Source organism: Bombyx mori, chromosome 23, assembly GCF_030269925.1.
Source record: "Bombyx mori chromosome 23, ASM3026992v2".
Classification (NCBI taxonomy): Eukaryota; Metazoa; Arthropoda; class Insecta; order Lepidoptera; family Bombycidae; genus Bombyx; species Bombyx mori.
Window position 1 is genome coordinate 16,538,272 of NC_085129.1, and position 20,233 is coordinate 16,558,504.

At 35.8% G+C, this 20,233-nt stretch overlaps 2 protein-coding genes and 3 non-coding genes across 8 annotated transcripts in view; all 5 read right to left on the reverse strand.

Annotated features, from left to right (window-relative positions):
• The window catches only part of LOC101737369 (protein bric-a-brac 2), a 48,659-nt gene extending 48,094 nt beyond the window's left edge, over nt 1-565 (reverse strand). For 2 of the 4 annotated variants that reach the window (XM_038019187.2, XM_012694328.4), the window contains exon 1: nt 22-565. The gene's annotated coding sequence lies outside the window, so the exon portion shown is untranslated. Of the gene's footprint in view, nt 1-10 lie in introns of all 4 variants that reach the window. The other 2 variants (XM_062675325.1, XM_012694330.4) reach the window with 1 other exon arrangement.
• A 2,633-nt stretch (nt 566-3,198) lies between these two features.
• LOC693113 (26S proteasome non-ATPase regulatory subunit 13) lies at nt 3,199-8,770 on the reverse strand. The gene is made up of 9 exons (NM_001046866.1): nt 8,600-8,770; nt 8,406-8,519; nt 7,388-7,523; nt 7,125-7,273; nt 6,509-6,668; nt 5,891-6,076; nt 5,188-5,328; nt 3,888-4,045; nt 3,199-3,270 (listed from the first exon to the last, which is right to left on the reverse strand). Exons 1-8 carry the CDS (start codon nt 8,713-8,715, stop codon nt 3,890-3,892), a joined length of 1,158 nt encoding a protein of 385 aa, NP_001040331.1. The 5' UTR covers nt 8,716-8,770; the 3' UTR covers nt 3,199-3,270; nt 3,888-3,889.
• Nucleotides 8,771-12,113: 3,343 nt separating this feature from the next.
• Mirlet7 (microRNA let-7) lies at nt 12,114-12,217 on the reverse strand. Its single transcript, NR_107232.1, has one exon. It is a non-coding gene; the product is annotated as a microRNA let-7 (primary transcript).
• A 2,152-nt stretch (nt 12,218-14,369) lies between these two features.
• On the reverse strand, nt 14,370-14,444 carry Mir2795 (microRNA mir-2795). The gene has a single exon (NR_107378.1). It is a non-coding gene; the product is annotated as a microRNA mir-2795 (primary transcript).
• A 156-nt stretch (nt 14,445-14,600) lies between these two features.
• On the reverse strand, nt 14,601-14,742 carry Mir100 (microRNA mir-100). The gene has a single exon (NR_107306.1). It is a non-coding gene; the product is annotated as a microRNA mir-100 (primary transcript).
• Nucleotides 14,743-20,233: the final 5,491 nt, after the last annotated feature.

Here is a 20,233-nt window from a genome sequence, read left to right on the forward strand (position 1 = left end):
TTAATCGAACCTTGTACTCACCCGTAAATTGCGAACACTTCACTTTTGGATAGCACTTTTGTGTTATTTAACGTTTTTTTTAAGTCATTTCGCCTGTTTTAGTTTGTGCGCGGACACCCGTATTAATGACGCCATTTGCAAGTGCGGGCGACTGAACCAATCTGAACACTGAAATTGATTTGTGACTCGATTCAGACGAGTTTTCCGATACAATTGCCAATGTGAAAATACTGATATTATTATACTATGTTGTACGCGTGGTTTTGCTTTTATTTTTTTAATGTTCAGTTGTTTTTTTTTAACTCGATAATTCTACATGGTGCACGATTACAGAGCATACAAAGTAAAATGTACGACCGAAAAAAAACTTGAATAATATAAAATACAGAAGTGCGGAAATTACTCATTAATATTATGTTATAATATTAAAAAAATATAACATGCATTTAGTTAATTATATATATAAAACAACGTTGTTAGTTTCATTTCATAAAATGTTTGTTTAAATTGACAATAAGTGATGTAAGACTTGAAAAATATAAAAGTAACAATAAAATGGGTAGACTAAAAAGCTCAATAATAATTCTAATAATTGATATTTGACATTGCGATTTTGCTTGTGGCAAATTAATGGAATTTTAATTTAAAAGAATGTAAATAGTTTATAGGTTATGCTTTAAGCTTATGAACTGTAAAGTATATCTTGAAAATCTAGTATGTAAGCTGTTGTGGTATCTTTAAGCTGAAGTTACAGCAGATAAACGATGATTGAGTCTATTGTCTAAATAATCTAAGCAATGGTTAAATTAATTTGAATTTGACATAATCGATTCTCTAAAATCTAAAGTTTCTTGAAGCTAGCTGTTCGAAAGAATTGCAGGTATTTTATATATAGGAAAATTCTTCTAAATCTACCTAATAATATTGATAATAATCTTTGTGGTAATCTTTTTTGTAACTTTGATTATTGTTTATCAAATACTGTTTACTTTATTTTTAATAAAGGTAAAAATAATGCGATTTGTCCGAAAAAAAATATTGTTTTAATTAAGTACAAAAAAATCATAAAGTTCTACATACAATTATAAAAAACTACTAAATCCCTCAAGTACAAAATTTAGTATAATGGTCACACCTAATAAGAAATTTTCTTTTGGCGGGAATTTCATTTTGTCAAACGACATGACTGTATGTAGTTTGTGCATAATACTTTTTAAACAAAAATGTGTCAGCTTAAAAATTATTACGTTAAATAATTACGTTTGGAATGCGTTGAGATGATGTTTTTTTAAATTGATTTCTGTATGGGAAATCAAACGGGCGACTAGTCATATCTGTTTGAGATCAACGCATCATAAATATCCGGATCCTTGAGAGAACCTCCTTTTTAATACGCTTTATTTATATTTGGAGGCAGTTATAAGGTTCACTATCGGGCTTACATAACACTTTAAGTGTAATTAGGACTATATGTACGGATACTATACGAACGATCTAGGACGCCAAGAAAACTGTAATGTATTCGTAACATCGGAATAGTAATGAGTAAAATTGGTCTTGTAAAAAACCCAACACCAAGACGAAATGTGCAAGAACAAACGGAGAAATATAAACTCCGTTGCAAATAAGAGTTAAAACATTTGTCTTAACCTGAAAATGTGCTTTACGTACATCTGGGAATATTCTTTTTTTTTTGTATTTCAAATTTACAATTTACTTCACCAGATTTTAATAACGAGCATTAAAAAAAATACAATTCAACAGTTTGAAAAATAGGATCTACATGAATGTTCTTGAATAATGAGTCGTTTCTATTGTTTAATAAGCAATAATTCAAGGGCATTTAAATATTTTAATATGAAAATTAATGAATACCTACTGATTCGTTTTTTCGATCGAAATAAAGTGTTATGATATAACTTATATATTTATTGTGTATAATATCCAATTTATGCCCTTAAATATGGTAATAAAATATTTGGGAAGATTACTCAAAAAAAAAACAAAGTATCAGATCAAATGAGTAAAACGAAGAATAGAAGTATTTAAGATCAATGGCCAATCTATATTTCAGAAATGATAATACAAGATTACACTTTAATAGCTTTAATTGCTACGATTCGTTAAACCTAAAAAAAACATTGTTTATTACGATTTATAATGTATTAATGAATCAAATGCAAGATTTTGATACAGCAATGCATTCGTTCCATTCCATGTTTATATAAATGTTTTTGTACAAAATAATTTAAATTTATTTCAAAATGTAAAAAATGTTGGAAGTCAATATATTTTTTTATGTTTGAGAGATTACTGGTGGCTCGGAGGCCTTTCCAGTTTTACCAGGGCAGATGGGTGAAGTCGATATAAACACACCTTTCAAGTACCAAATCAGAGATTGACAGTTTATCAGAAAAAATGTTTATTGTATGGCCATTAAATTTTTTTTTACCTGATGTTTTCAAGGATAAAAAGAATCAACACTTCAAAAACGATGTAAAGATTTTTTTAAGGACATATTGTTATTATATTGGTGAATTTTTAAATGATAATAGTAAATGCAATTGATTAGATCTATTATTTTATGATTATGAATGTAATTAAATCCTTAATAATTATAATTTATGAATGTTATATTATAAATTGACATGTTAGCCAATTAATTTTATATTCATTTTATATTTGCACACTTTTTATTCAAGTAAGTACATGTTGGAATGTTAAAATTTTATAATACCGTTATGTATGTACCATGTCTCTGGCAAATTAATCATTAGGTATAGGTGACATTATAAGACTTACCATAGATTGGGGGGAATAGGGACTAGGGGTAGAATAGGGACATATCTGGGTTGTTTTTGTGAGATTTAAATTTGTTGAATTGAAAAGAACTTTTAGTTAGTGTTTAAGAATATTAAATAGTTTAATTTAGTCATAAGAGTTTTGTAACTGATTAAAGATATTGAAAGTAATTACCTAAAGGTAACAACAGTGCCAGCCCTATCGAAAAACTATTGTCCCCATACGTGACCCTATTCACCCCAAAGCCGAGGTGAATCGGGTCGGTATTATTTACAATGAACTATGTATAATAATGCATCGTATATGAAAATTTAAACCTTCGAAACCATTTTATTGCTGAATCTACTATACTTAATACGTAAAACTAATACACATCAAATAATAATAAAACAAACATTCTATTTATCAATATTTATTTATGTATTTAATGTTTTATTTTAGATTCCTCCCGTTGATCTCTGAATGAATCTGAAAACAAAACAAAAGTTAAATTTGTGATTCGTTCTGTTATGTTATTATCCTCTACGTGCACGTGTTGGAGTCTCGGGACGCGACGCTCACCGACTTCAACACGTGCCGTTACCGTGACGAGAGGCGCACGTGTCGAGGAGCGATTTCTTTCTAAATTCCATTTTTTTAATGCTTAGATGGGTGGACGAGCTCACAGCCCACCTGGTGTTAAGTGGTTACCGGACATCATAGACATCTACAACGTAAATGCGCCACCCACCTTGAGATGTGAGTTCTTAGGTCTCAGTTTAGTTACAACGGCTGCCCCACCCTTCAAACCGAAACGCATTACTGTTTCACGGTAGAAATAGACAGATACCTACCCGTGCGGACTTACAAGAGGTCCTACCAGCAGTAATTACGCAAATTATAACTTTGCGGGTTTGATTTTTATTACACGACGTTATTCCTTCATCGTGGAAGTCAATTGTGAAGATTTCTTTAGTACGTATTTTATAAGAAAAATTGGTACCCGCCTGCGGAATTTCGAACACCGGGTGTATCGCTATCTACGAATGCACCGGACGTCTTATCTTTTAGGCCACGACACGAAAAGGGCAGAAGAGTGATGATACCTTCAAGCGATGATGAGGTCGGGCTGCACGGTAGCCAGCAGGTCGGCGGCCGCGGAGACCGCCTCTCGCCACGCGTCCACCCGCGCTGCCGTCAGCACGGCGCCTGCCCCGGCCAGCGCACGCGGCCGCACCCATTGCACCGTCGCGCACGACCGCACCTGCAACAGTGAGGTAACAACACTGGTAACGACGCTGGTAGCAACACTAGTAACAACGCTGGTAACAACACTGGTAACAACGCTGGTAACAACACTGGTAACAACGCTGGTAACAACCTTGATGACAACACTCATAACAATGCTGGTAACAACGGTGGTGACAACACCAGTAACAACACTGGTAACAATGCTTGTACTGGTGGCAGGACGGTTTGCGAGTCTGCGCAGATGTGTAACATATCATATCAGATGAAATGCAAGCTTGTCCCTTTATAAAACACATGTCATTTCAATCTACTTTGTCTGCGCTTTATAAACTAACTGCGAGATTATACATATTTCACTATTGGCCTCATATGACATCATGCCCCATGCCTAATGTTTAGTCAATACGGCAGCTTCTAAGCAAGATACCAAATTACCAGAATCTTCTCATGTAATAATGTATTTAATGTTGGCATTATGTCAATCATATATTATAATGATTTCAGAATCAAATATTGGTATTCCCACAAATAATTTAGATGTTAAAAAAGGTAATTGAAACCATAAATAATGAATGGCTCTTAGTTCAATTATAGAGAAAAACATCTCATCTAAACTAAAAATTATTTGAATATTTCTCAAACGCTTGATTGCCAGGTCTAGGATGACTAATATCTATGACAAAGGTTTTGACTAACTCGGTAACACAATTGTTAGTGCTCCTGGTTGCTGGGCCAAAGGTTGTGGGTTTGATTACTATATCAGATAACTGACTCTGTGAGGTACATGTTTGTTCGCTCTGTGTCTGAGTTGGGAAATCTATACTTAATATTATAAAGAGGAAAGATTTGTTTGTTTGTTTGTTTCGAATAGGCTCCGAAACTACTGGACCGATTTGAAAATTTCTTTTTCCATTAGAAGCCGACATTGTCCCTGATGAACATAGGCTACTTTTTTGTAATTTTTTTTAATTTTATTTTTTTGGTTTCATGTGTGTTTTAATGTTTCCGAAGCGAAGCGAGGGCGGGTCGCTAGTATGTATATATGTTTATTAATACAAGTATGACTCCATGATACAAACTGGATCACATTCACATGGTCATTGAAGAGCTATCCATTATTAATGTTTAACAAATAATTGGCATTATTAAACTAACCTGATCTATATGTCCTCTAATTAACTTTTCAGCCAAAGCCTTCATGATGAGGAGTTCGACTTCGTCGAGGGGTATTCTGGCTTCACGGGCTATCTCCTCGAACGACAGCTTCCTCTGAGATGAGGATTTATTGAAGGCCATCTGTAAGAGGCAAAATTCAGATTTACTAATATCAAGCTGTTCATAGGGATGTTACATTAATACTATTTCCCGGTAACTATAATTTTTTTAATAGTATTAAAAAATCTCCAAGTTAATACAATGGTTTACAAAATAAAAAGTGAATGAATGATATGTCATTGAAATTAAAAATGATTAACATCTCATTTTTCTCTAGCTCATGCATCACTGATGGTGATGTCATCATGTACAATAACATGTCATTATTTGTTATGCTATTCCATTTACAGACATGGCTTTTCTTTTATATCGTTAAATGAATGATAGTAACTATGGAACCTTAATCGTTTAAAATTCAAGATAATACAAAAAAATGCATCTTAGATGAATTAAAATGATTCTATTTTTATCATATTAAAGTGCATTATGTTACCATGAGACTATAATTATATCCAAAATCCCTTTCGCTAAAATGAGACTCCAAGTCAGAGTCAGTTTTCTACAAAACCTCCTCGAGATTTGAATCTGTATAATGTGGTGCATGGGGAATAAACACTAAAATGTTGCCGTCATACTGGCATACCTCCATTAAGCACAGAATCGCAATTTTCTGTCTCAGTTGCCTGTCTGCTTTGTGTAATTCGTCGCAGTTGGATTTGGCCCGGATCCTCTCGAAGGCACCAACGTCTCCAACCGATACAGCTTTGACCAGTTCACAGGCCCATTCATTGGGCGTGCCCCTCAGAGAATGAAGAATTGGGTGAGCCAACTGAAATTTTCGTTTAAATTTTTTTATTGATTTTGTCACCTAGTAATGTAAAAGCACAATGGTCAAAAATATCTCAATATTTTGTTTTTAATTTTCATGTAAACATAAATAAGCTCTCCCTAATTTTGCCACAATTTTGAGGGGATGTCGGATTTGAGTGTAACACCTATGTCAGATATACACTGTTAGATTAAGTTGGAAAAAGATGGTGCAGTCAACTTTTCTTTTGAATTACTCAACTTACCCAGTGGTGGTAATCAATATGAAATTACGCAATGTGAATGCCACCACCTTGACTTTGGGACATGAAATTCCAATTTGTATAAGGGGTTGCTATCCCACTCGTCACAGAGCGTGACTACATTGTCATAGGAAGTACAGCAAGTCCTATACTCAAATAATATTTAAAAACTGCTTTATAAGTGTTCTTACCAATTCTCCCAAATCATATACGTCCGGAGCCAGCACTCCAGAGAGAGCTAGTCTGAAGGCGATATCAGCACGTTCCGTGGCAGGTAGGGCCTCACCCCCGTCGGCGCAGCCAACGTACCGAAGCGCTGCGCGGTAGTAACGGCCAGTCGGACCACGGACTCTAAAATGAAATTGATATTAAAACCATTTTTTTTATTGCTTAGATGGGTGAACGAGCTCACAGCCCACCTGGTGTGAAGTGGTTACTGAAGCCCATAGATATCTACGACGTAAATGCACCAGCTACTTTCAGATATAAGTTCTAATGTCTCAGTATAGTTACAACGGCTGCCCCACCCTTCGAGCCGAAACGCATTACTGCTTCACAGCAAAAATAGGCAGGGTGGTGGTATCTACCCGCACGGACTCACAAGAGGTCCTACCACCATTAAAACTCACAAGAGGTCCTACCACCAATACACAAAAATTTCACAATTTTTTGAGTCGCCAGCTGAAATAGGCAGCAACAGGGGGATTGAATGCATATACCACAATATCTCAGAATTGAACCAATTAATTTTGTAATCAGTTCAACAAGGTTAACAGAACAGAAACTCATTAAAAATTTAGTTTTTACCTGTAATATTCCGAGGCTAACTTATAGAATCGTCCGTGAACTGGAGTCACACCGTCAGCATCTTCGAGTGTACTTTCTAAATGTTCAATTATTTTCTCAGCTGCATCATAATCATTCAGCTGTTCAATATATATTTGTCCTTGTAGCACCTTGGAATTAAGAAATATTTAGTATTTTGACACAGGTTCTGCTCTGTACAAGACTAGTGAGTTGCAGGTTCGTCATCCGGCTGGGTCGATCTCCTGTTAGATATTATGACTCACCTTACAAAGAGCCAGTGCTTCATCATTCATTTTAACTTTCGTTTCCACCTTCTCAAGGAATGTGACAGCATCTCTCTTGTTGACATACTGTTCCACGATATGAGCAATGATCTCAACTAATGATAGGGGATTTATTCTGGAACCCATTTGAATATTATGTTACTTTAATCACCGCAGACATTTTAAAAAGTATATAATTAAACAAGAATGTTATACTGCATGGTAGACAATGGGGATATTGAAACGTTAATTATCAATCTTGAATGTTACTGCCATATTACAATATATCCAAATAAAATCAAAATGATTATATAAATGTATTTGTATATGGGCTTAAGTGTGTATATCTTATGTTATATTTGTTGCCTTTTTGTAAACCTTCTCTATTCTCTTTCTACTCATCTGTGATATCGATTGTGGAAACTTAGTTTTTGTTTACTTATTTTTCATATATTATGTGTCGGTTTGTGTTTCACACATCCCAAATATATAATCTGAATTTACTACATAATTTAGAAAAATTTTATCTGAAAAATTTGTGTGTTATCATTCACAAATGAGTATGTACAATAATGTCTGTAATGTTAATTCTTACAGATTCTTAGTTTAAAAAATAAAGAATATTGTGCTCTAAATATCACTGTACTATACATTCATTTAATGGATATATACATAAGATTTTCAGATATTTTACAAGCTTGAGGTTTATATGCTTCTTTGTATCCCAGAAAATATCCTTTTCTTTAATTTACGTTTAAAGCTGGTGATGTGAATTAAATATTTGATTTTAATTTAATTTTTGTTAGTGGTGACTATATGAAAATATATATGTAAAAAGGGGTTAATAATGAATCATGGTATGTTTTAGAAATGAAGAAAACGCAGTTTTGGCGTTGTCTTCTTTGCAAAAAGTCAGTAATTGTTTTCGTAAACAGTGCAGCCTTTCTTTGACATTATTTAACAGACAATCCTACTAAATAAAAAAGATATATGTAATGACTTGCAGAAGGGAACATACTTGCTTTCGAAGGTGGTCAAAAAGTTATTGTACAACTGTATGAGGTTGTCTCCCCTCTGCAGAGCCGGATTCTTGACGAATTCTTGCAGTTTTAAAGTCAGTTGGTGCCATAGTCTGGAAGAAAAACAAAGAAAGTTGTTTTCATATGAATAGATATCTTCAGTATTTTAACCAAGAAATTCGTTCGAACTTACTTTTTATTGTAAAGTTCCTCTAATTTCGCCCAATCCGCAGCTAAAGCAGGCTCGCTAGCTTGCTTTTTAGTTAAAAAATCACTAACATCGATAACTGCAAACTTAACAGTCGCCATGTTTTCGGAACTCTGAAATTTTGAATTTGTAATGGAGTGAAGTTGTCCTTTAATCTGTGAAGTTTCTCTGTTGTCAACTTGACACTGACAAGCATTTCATTATTGTTTTTGTCGATCTTGCAAGCAAAAGCAATATAAACTACACAATCGAGTGTTTTGTTCAAAATCATCCAAACTTATTGTTAGAAAAAAGTTTTATGGAATTAAATAAAAAACTGTTGCCAAATTAATTAGATTCAATGTACTTTTCGGGGTTGACGCAAAAAGCAACGCGTATTCGATTTGAGACCATTTTTTAAACTTGAACATTTATTAAATACTAAATTTAAATTAAATTAAAAAATGTGAGCCGTCACGGGACGCCTGGCAGATGTGAAACATCGACATTATTTTTTAAAAGTAATATGCAGAAAAGAACAGATTGTGATAGGAACTAAATATGTCATAATGATAAAATAAAATATTACGAAAAAATAATTTGTTTTCAAGTAAAACACAGAGAGAATTGTACATTCGATTGCACATGGCGACGCGTCGCCACACCGTACTCACTACTGCATATAGACTGTATATATACACCATCATTAGTGTGGCGACGCTTCGCCACGCCAGAAATCGATTTTACGTGCGGCTATAGATGTTTCACAAAAACATTAATTGTAATTTACTGGTGGTAGGACCTCTTGTGAGTTCGCGCGGGTAGGTACCACCGCCCTGCCTACTATTTCTACCATGAAGCAGTTATGCGTTTCGGTTTGAAGGGCGTTGAAGTTGTACTATAAAACCAAGACTTAGAATTCAAGTCTCAAGGTCAGTGGTGGTATTCACGTTGCTGATGTCTATGGGCTCCAGTGAGCGCTTAACACCAGGTGGGCCGTGGGCTAGTCTACCCATCTGAGCAAAAAAATTAAATTGTAATTAAATAAAGGCAGTTCTTGTCTGACGATCCAAGAGGAAGATTACATTAGTACGCCACAGTGATATAGAGTGAATACTAGTCGTAATAGGTATAAGTGAGTACGGCATGATATCTTAGGGTGTGGAAATATGATTCGGTTTCAAATATGGTGGGTAGAGCTAAGGAGAACCGTCTCATGAGGGAGGAAGCTTGAAAAAGTGTCCCACTTTTAGCACTAAACCACAGTTCAAAAATCTTCTAGAATGGCGTTAGCATAGGCACAGGGTATGATATGAATTGAACAATTAGTTATAATTGAAGTAGATAGTTATGCTGAGAATTTAATACATTTAATGTCTAGAGTGACAGTTAGTGACAGAGTAATATACAAAATCTCACATGTTCAGGTAGTCGAAACTAATTTCGCCATTATAACCTAAAACTATTGCTGTGGTAAAACGTGGAGAAATCGATTGCATTTTCTTATCATCTTTAAATAAAATACTTTTTGTGATTTTGTAGTGCTTACAGTTCTTCCATCCTTTTTTATTTCTCTATCTTATTCTAATAAATTTCAGCGCCTTTTTTTAAAATTAAATATACCCGGTTGCTACTGTAGCGCCACCCTTATTTAGCAGATTTTAACGGACACTTTTTACACACAGAGACGGTTCTTCTTATCTCTACCCTCCATAGTTTCAGAGAACAGTTTTCATATTTGTCATTATCAGCTTATAGATGTGTACTCCCGGATACTGGCTCTGCAAGGTTCGGTACAATGATAGGTCCTTGCTGAAGCTGCATCTAGTGCAGTCCTCGTAAGGACGACCGGCCCGGCGCTGCTGCATCCAGAACATTTCTACGACCTTCAATAGGGCACCAGTCCTTACGGGAGCCCTACCGTCGCCACGTTTTCCGATACGCGGCCGTCAATCGACAAATGTTTGGTCCGAGCGACCATTATACTAGCCTCAAATATATTAAGTGTATAATCTATGATACTAGCAATGCAATGCTTACCACTTCAACCTTGCAATACTTTGGGCTATCTCAATTACTGTGCGAATCTTCTTATTGCTTACTCGATTCTTATGACTCTTTGGGTGACTTTCAGGCTTTTAATGAGACCCATTATGAGCGACTTCTCCCTACCAGTGTTATATTAGAACGTTACTAGACTTTATACAAGCATTAGATTAATTAAACGCTTGTTCTTCGGAAATAAATTTTTCACGACTCATAAAATAATCATATTTGTTGAATTCATTTATATTTTCAGAATAGCAATGAGAGATCAAGGCATATTAAATCACGGATGCGCTTCGGATTTGAGATCCGTTTGCTATTTGGCACGATAGATTGGAAGATTTTGAAACGACATCTACCGATCGGGTATATAAGTTAATAGTTGTTAATATTGACCAATAGATGGCACTTACTTGAAATTTCAATAATTTTCCAATACAATAAAACTTTTAATGAAGATTCAAATTAGCTATCTACTGAAAGTATCTTTTCTATTTGCAAAGATGATATTATATCTCAGTGTGGATGGCGACGTTATCTTTATGTACTCTGATAATCATAAGAACGTGTGCTTTTTCATCCATTAAAGTAAAGCAAATTTAATTTTTCTAAGCTACGTATAAAAATGCCATTTCTATAAAAATTTCTATTGTAATTTGTAGAACGTACTCTTTGTGGATTTTAAATAAAACAATTGTGTTTTCGTTGCTTCTGTTTATTTTTATTAACCAAGATTAATTACATATGACAAGTTTTAAAAAACAAATTTACACTAACTACACATAATATTTCAACAAGCTAGGTACAGAAATATATATTTTACTTAATTTCTTCATAAAAACCGCAATTACAATTTTACAATTACAATTTTTAATTCATTGGAAAACTAGCGAATTCCATATTTATAGAGAGCTTTTAACCTCATCACTCAAATTATAGTTAATTCTAAAAACTTAACCCTTAGCTTAATTCAAAACATTCTTCTGTTACAGCTTATCTTACCTAGCAAAAAAAATACGTACAACATAATCAAATAGTGTTCTAAGTTCAAATCTGACAAGAAAAAATTGAAATACGCATACTTTGTAGAATAATTTCTCGCCACAAAGATGGCGCCTAAAATAACGATCCTTAAAACTAATTTATCGCGGGGTGAAAGGCTATTTGGTTTAAGCGACATTTCGCTTAACACGCGACATTTATCTTTGTAATTAAAGGTCCGTTTTATTTGGTATCAGCATCAACAGTTCGATGTTTCTAATTGAACTTCAATTATACCCCATTCAAACACAGCTGAAGAAAGGTTTTTTTGGTTATGATATTTTTTTTAAAACTTTACATGGTTCTAATTTTTTTTCTGTAAATTTTCAAAAGTGTTTCTTAAACCATATAACCTTTCATCTGTCGATATAATTTAGTGGTCTTGTGAGGAATGTTTCCCGCGTAGTCCAAGTCTCTTCCTGGCGGAGTCCGTTGTCATTCCGTCAGCTCGGAAAGTTAGCAGGCTATACAGTCGCACCTATGTGTTGTATTTCCGTACTATACAACCTACTACCTCAACAAGCCGACGGCAGTACCATGGTCGCCACAACGACTGCTGGATCCTTGATGACGGCTTCCCCCGGCGGATTTGGTCAGCATTACCGATTTGAGGGTACGTACATATTTTTAAGCTGTAACTTCTTTAGGCGCGTTGACATTTATTTATTTAGCTGCACCAACAAAGTGATCATCAATACCACAGACCTATTACTTCAGTGATCAATAGAAAACATGGACAAATTGAGAATAAGTACATGCATGACAGATGGCACCTCAATTACAGGTGCAATCTCGAATATATTAAGTGTATAATCTATGGATGCAATCGACAATGCAATAGTTGACAACATCATGGAAAAGTAAAAATATAATAAGTAATTTTATGAAATATGAAATCCATAATAATAATACTTAGTCACTAAGTAACAAAATACTAAATATCTACTAAAGATTAAAATTGAACTCGCGACAGATTCGTTACGGCTAGAGAGAAAAGATACAATTTAGGAGGAGCGAGAGTGAGAAAAGAGACAGAGCGTCTCGCGAACCACTCGACCGTGGAGAGAGGGAGAGGACCAAACCAGCTAGGTCATTTCTCATATACACAGCATTCCCTATTACAAGAGAAATTTGATTTAAGGATGAAAAATGAAACCCACAATACTACACATCGCAAAAGAAGTTTCACTTCTTTCACGTGCACCAAATTGCACGCGCATCTATTTTTATTTACACATATCATTCTCCTGCTCTTTCTCCCAGTACCCTGGGGTCGGCGCAACATGTTCTCTCCTTCCATACTCCTCTGTCATATACCATTTCTTCGCTGATTCCCCTCTTACACAATATATCGTCTTTGACGCAATTCTTAGGTCTACCTCTTCCACTATATCCTTCCACATTCATAGTTAATACTCTTTTACTGACCTCACTTTCATTTCCTCTCATCACATGTCCATACCAATTTTTTATTTACACATACCACAAAAAAAATCATAGTTTATAATCGCTGTCCGAATGGACAGCGATTATAAACTAAATACTAAACACATTATGTAACCGGTCTGGTAAAAAAAAGCACAATTTTTTGATCAAATGAAAATCATTTGAAAATAGATTACGTGTTATGTGATACGTAGAGAGAAGATGCATGTGACTAGGAGATGCATGGAAATGATAGTGCAAGGTAGAGGGGGAAGAGGTCGACCGGAGAAAACATGGATGGACGGCTAGTACAACGGCTGCCCCACCCTTCAAACCGAAACGCATTACTGCTTCACGGCAGAAATAGGCAGCGTGGTGGTACCTATCCTTGCGGACTGTCATGTAGGTCACCGGTGCCCTACGCGGCGCACTGAAGTAATGATATCGACTTAGTTACTAAGGCTCCGGAATATCTAGTAGAAGTATAGAAGTTTAGACTTTGGCAATCTTTATAAATATATATTATATTTCTTCTGTGCGTGTTTGTCACTGAACTAAAGTTAAGAACTAAAGTCCTAAGCGGCTGGACCGATTTGAATGAAATTTTTTGCGTACCTTCACGTGGATTCGAGAATAGGTTTTAGATTCACAAATCAGCCCGGCAGATGGCGCTGCAGTCGATATCTAATAATGTTCAAAGAATGTTCAAAGTTATAAATACAATTAATTACAGTCTAATTTCAACTACGGGGGGACCACTAGTTCTAATAAATATGTCGCGTGAATAAATTATGCGTCGTTTATTATCCTGATGACGTCATACGTAATGAAGGTGACAACGACAATGACATTCCTGTCAAGTCCCGTCTCCTAATCAAACAATGCAAACACTAAACACTACTAGCTTATTGCTTAAGAAAATATATCGAGGGGTGAAAAGATATTTGGATTGAGCGATATTTTTGCTACTTTAGAGGAGAGAGCCATTTATAGTTTAAAATTTGGAAAAAAAAAAACTATTTCTTCATATATTTGAACGGAGTAAACTTAATTGAAGTTCGAATAATCGGACCTTTAATTACAAAGGTAAATGCCGCGTGTTAAACAAATGTCGCTTTAGCCTTTCAACCCTCGATTATATCATAACAACATAGCGTATCAAAATAAAAACGGCATTATTAAAACTAAAATAAACAAAAAATGAAAAACTTAAAATAACAAATAAAAATAATTAAACAATAAAATAAAATAAAAACTCAAAATAACGTAACGAAGAAAGAGCGAGCGATGTCGGGCCACTAAAACTGCGCCCGCGTATCACCAAACTTGTGTGGGGACGTCAAAGCGAACAATCGCCACGCAACTCAACTCTTCAAGCGCAAACTAAACAGATACGCGATCCTTCGTAATATATAATTACTTATGATGACGTCACAAGACACGCCAGCACAGACGTCATCGATGACGTCAACAGAATACGTCCCCAATGACGCGTTTTGGTTTTGATTGCCGGCAACTTTTAGAATCGATATTGTTGCCATTGAATAGTCGCTATCGTTACGCGCGATTGGACGGAGTCCCCAACGACAATAGCGCACAAGTTCGGATCTACGGGTTCCAGTTAAAGAGGCTTAATGCTAGACAAAGTGGAGTTTCGGTTTCATGACGGCGTGTAGGCGAGCGATTAGCGATTTATAAACATTCACTTTATGATGATCGCATGCGACCCAAGAAGCTCTGTGTTAATATTTCCACGCGTTTGCTTACTAAAAACAATATTCGTTATTGTTTTGTTATATTATTGATATTAGCTGGTGCGAAGACCGTCAGTGTAAACCTTTTGTCTATAAAATTTTTTGATGTTCATTTGTATTATGCTATTACTATCGAACACAATTCGAAAAGAAAATAAGTGGTTTTGTATATAATAAATACTTTGGTAATTGAATGAAAAATACTGTAATGAAATATACAGGGTGTTACAAAACTACCCGTAAAGCCGAAAAGAGGTTAAACGGGGCCTTATAACGAGTCCATACAAAATATTTCAGAAACGAAGTAATGCAGTATAACATACTCAAAAAAAATAAAAAAATATTATTATTTTCACTGATGTGCAAACCCTATTTCAGTAAAATTAAAGTGTAAACGAGACTTTTTGGCGGAAACGCGAGGAGTGTAGTTTTGTGATTTTGTCCATTTAGTGTTTCTTCAGGTTTAAATGTATAATAACGGTGGTTTATTAACTATGTAATATCTGTAAAAGTGCACAATTATGGGAAAATTAAACAAAGCTGATGGACGTAACTTCTCGGGATCCTCCAAAAAGTCCACTGAAAAAGTCTCAGTAAATGGCCACTATTTTACTGAGATTATATTTCATCCTATATCATCTCATCTCATTTCATTTCATCCCGGTTGATTCACGTCTTAAATTAATTCTTATTTCATTTCATTATCATTTTTCATAAAAATAAGAATATAAATTAAAATAAGAAATGACTGGTCTTAGTTACCAGGTCATAAAATCCCTTAAAAAAAGCGTAAATTACGCATAATGTACTTACATTCGCCTATATATTTCTACCTAATTGGCGGAACGACAAAAATAGGTACCTACGTAGGCCTTTCTGTTAAATAATCTGGTTCCCTGACATGAGAGCTTACCAGGGTTGCCAAAATTTCTGGCTTTAATAATTAATTATATTTTGTACAAGGTATTTTTTAGCACCTGGTATAATGAAATATACTATACTATATATGTAAATGAAATTTCCGTGTGAAATCAAAGTTTAACACAGAAATTGATATACTTATTTTTATTATTCGAATAAATACGTAAAGCACAATTATTTATTCGTTTATAGTGATGTGCCAAAAGCAAAAACTTTATTCACATTAATCGCCAAGCTCCACGCTCCGCCGTCGTGAGACCGAAACTCAAAAAAAAAACAACAAAATCAATAATAAAAAATAATAAAATTAAAACAAAAATAACGTATTACATAAATAGCGCAACTAAATCAAACAAAAATTATAGTAAAAATAATGAAATACAAAATTAAGGCTTCTACGCATTTATTTAGCTGTAAAGAAGCAAAAATTGTGTGAAGAATGTTTGTCTGGCGGGAAAACTATGTAAAATGACGACCAGCGGGAGGTCTTAGTATGCTCAAAGTAACCTTGAGGTCTTTGTCTCAATTGTAATTACGCAATTTACAATCTTCGCGGTTTTGTTTCTTATTTATACGACAATATTATTCCTTCACCGTGGAAGTCAATCGTGAACATTTGTTAAGTACGTATTCCATTAGAAAAATTTGTACCCGCCTGCGGGATTCGAACACAGGCCCTATTGCATCGTTCAATACGAATTCACAGGACGTCTTATCCTTTAGGCCACCTTCATATTACTACCACCTATAGAAATAACACTTTAAATAATAAAACCCAAGTTTCGTGTTAAATAAACAACATATAAAATGCTTAGTTAATTCTTGGATAGGATATGAGCATTATGAGCTAATACGACCACACGTTCCTACCAACCTGCTGTTCCAAATCGGTAACCGTACTCGTCGAACTGGCCATTGATCGGTTAGTGAAGAGTTGAGTTGCCACAGCACAATCGAAGCCTTTGTCTCTCCAGGTTATTAACGAAATCCATCTAGTGATGTCTATGGGTTACCCTTCAAACCAAGGTGGGGGAGTGGACGTGAAATGAGAAGAAGAGAAACGCTCGTATCTTCTGATTAAGAGCCAATTTTTTTGCTATTGCCATTGTAGATAGGCGAGCATCCCACATAATGGTGACTGGTTACTGCCGTTCGTAACGTTAGCAATGTCAAGGGCACTGTCAAGTTGCTGCCTACCACTGCGTGCTCTCCTCGAGCCTCGTTTGAAGAAGGACATGTCATAGCGCTCGGGAAATACCGTTGAGGGGAGCTCATTCCAAAGCCGGGTGGTACGTGGCAAAAAAGATCTCTGGAAACGCACTGTGGATGAACGTGGTGGTTCTAAATAGTAGGGGTGAACTCTGCTCCGCAAGCCTTTGCTTGAACAATGACATGTCATAGCATATTAACATAATTACATCTAAAATCTGCCGAAAACTGCCACAGAGGGTTTTGGGGTCTGATTTGAAACGCCAAATTGAATATTCATATAGATGGCTCCAAGAAGACCTGAAAATATACAGAACCGCTAAACCAAACCCGGCATCTAGCGTCGAGACGCGTGTTAACTGCAAAGGCGTCGGTTTGCTTCACCAATGATCCTGATGAGTTTGGTATCCTGGAACGAGAAATTAGTACGTTTTTAATCTGTATATATTTCTGCCGTGAAGCAGTAATGCGTTTCGGTTTGAAGGGCGGGACAGCCGCTGTAAATATACTGAGACCTTAGAACTCATATCTCAAGGTACGTTGCGGAATTTGTGTTGCAGATGTCTATGGGCTCCGATAACCTGTGGGCTGTGAGCTAGCCCACCCATCTAAACAATAAAAAAAATCAAATGATTTATTCCAATATGAATGTCACTTTGAATGATAAACTAAAATTCTATCAGAATTTCAAAAAAGAAAAAATCTCTTGGATGTAAGCAGGGAAGGATCGATCTTTGTGGCGAGGTTTTGGGGTATCCTATGCCCAGCAGTGGACATCTGTGGCTGATAGAAAAATTAATAATACTTTAAAAAAAACAAAAAAAAGTACACTTATAGAAAATCCAACTAAAAAATAGAAAATAAATTTTAATAAATTTGTATTAAATATAGTGTAAGAAAAAAATATTTTATTGTAAAAAAGCGTGGGGTTTATGGTATCTGTAGTGAAAAATTGTCATCGGTCCTTAATATGCCAAATTTCGAGTTAATCTGACGGCTTAAAAGGGGTCAAAATCATGTTAAAAGATTCCGTTACATACTAACATACATAAGTCTGAAGCTAATAAAAGCGTATTAAAAAGTAGCAATACCTACACCGGTCATCCTCACTACTAGTCTGATACGGTTTTCAAGAATCGAAATCGATGCCACAGAAGCCTGGTCAGTCAGTCCCCTCTTGAAGACTAAATCAAAGTGATGTCGCACGAAAATATATCAACAGGTACCGTCTTGAGGGGGTGCAGGCGAGACAGGAGGCGGGAGGGGGGTCTAGACAGCTGATCGACGGGCGTTGCTAGGCAACGGATACCTCTCTCCACCCATGCCACCCTGGTACTTGGACTTATGAAATCCATGTAGTTATTTCTTCAATTATACCAAATTTATTAAGGTATGCGCACTTAATTAAATGCTTGAACATAAGATCGTAAGCATACAATTATAATTTGTCTTGATCAGTGTTTCTTAACCTGTGATGTGGGGGGTCCGTTGAGGATGCGCGATAATAGCATTGGCAGTGACGAAAATTTCGAGAAGTTAATTTTTTTTCATATTCTATTCATATTATAACAAAAAAAATGTATTGCCTTTGTTAGCTGACGAGCATACGGCCCACCTGATGGTGAATGGTTACCGTCGCCCATGGACTTCAGCAATGCCAGGAGCACAGCCAAGCCGCTGCCTACCGCTTAATACTCTCCACAAGCCTCGTTTGGAGAAGGACATGTCATAGCGCATACGATGTGTTTGTTATACGTATGAGCTCCGATAAACACTTAACACCGGGTAGGTCAAGAGCTAGTCCACGTATCTACGCCACAAAGAAATAAATGGAGAAAAATATCTGTTATTTTTTTTCCTTACATATTCGCTGGTAGCCTCAGAGGCTATTGCAGCTACACGCGGGTAGGTGAGCTCACGGGCTCAACCTGAGAGAATTTGCTAATACTAGTCCTAGCAAGAGCATTCATTGCTTCGCTGAATCTACCACCGGATCGAAATCGCGACCCACTTAGAATATCCGGCGAGACACACTGGTGGTAGGACCTCTTGTATTACTGGTGGTAGGACGACTTGTTAGTTCACGCCTATTTCTGCCGTGAAGCAGTAATGCGTTTCGGTTTGAAGGGTTGGGCGGCTGTTGTAACTATACTTAGAACTTTTATCTCAAGGTGAGTGGCGCATTTACGTTGTAGATGTCTATGGACTCCAGTAACTACTTAACACCAGGTGGGCTGTGAGTTCGGCCACCCATCTAAGCAATAATAATAATAAAAAAAACTCAGTGGGCTGTATGTTTGAATCTGCATTATTGTCGAGCAAGTCCACAGTCAGTACTCCTTATAGAGAGTCCGAGATCGAACTGGAACTAGACGAGCGCTAGACGGTTTTTTTCGGCACGCAGTCACAACCGGTTCGACTTGACGCCTGCCTTAAGACATAAGCGGGAGCGGACAGGAACTGAATCCTTAGCAAACCCGCCGCTAACTGTTTTGTCGTTCGAATGCAATACTGATTATGCCTTACGAATTGAGTTAAAAAAAAGAATAATTAATGTTTTCACATTAAGATGGCGAAAAAGAAAAACAAATTAACGAAGATAAAATGTTGTGTATAAATGTGTATGTGTATGAGAATTTTTATATGGATGATATTTGTGTATAAATTGTATATTATTATTATGAAATAATAATGTGTACGTTGTTGTATGTTATATAAGACTGCGATGCATATGGATGGGTTAAAGGAATCTATCCTGCTGTGGTGCCAAGCCTGGATGTGAACTTACCGTTTTTGCGTTCCCTCGAAGCTCGAAGAGACGTTATTGAGAAGCAGTTTTTAATTGAACGAAGATATTGTGATTTTTACCGTGTCGGGAACTGAAAATAATAAAAAATCGAATTTAATCATTTTATTGTAAAACTAGCTTGTGCCGCGACTTCGTCCGCGTGGAATAGTTTACAAATAATGCTTTATTTTAGAACTAATTTGGACAGCATATAAAACATTATGGTGAGCCAACCTTAACATATAAACATATGCTGTCCGGACTTTTTTTTAGATCTTTTAAAGGGTAGCAATTCTGTCATACATTATTTTAGCGAAACTTTAACCTCTTCTGCAGCGCACCAGCGGAAGCTCTCAAAAAGGAAAAAAACCGGATTTTGAAACATTATTTATTAGTGCTCCGCTTGTATTGGTATTAGCGTAATGTTATATAGCCTATAGCCTTCCTCAATAAATG

Coding starts and splice junctions, on each gene's coding strand:
- LOC693113 (NM_001046866.1), bottom strand. CDS start 8,715: ATGGCGACTGTTAAGTTTGCAGTTATCGATGTTAGTGATTTTTTAACT. Junction 7,524..8,405: donor TTGACCACCTTCGAAAGCAA/GTATGTTCCCTT, acceptor AATGGGTTCCAG/AATAAATCCCCTATCATTAG. Junction 6,077..6,508: donor TATATGATTTGGGAGAATTG/GTAAGAACACTT, acceptor CGAAAATTTCAG/TTGGCTCACCCAATTCTTCA.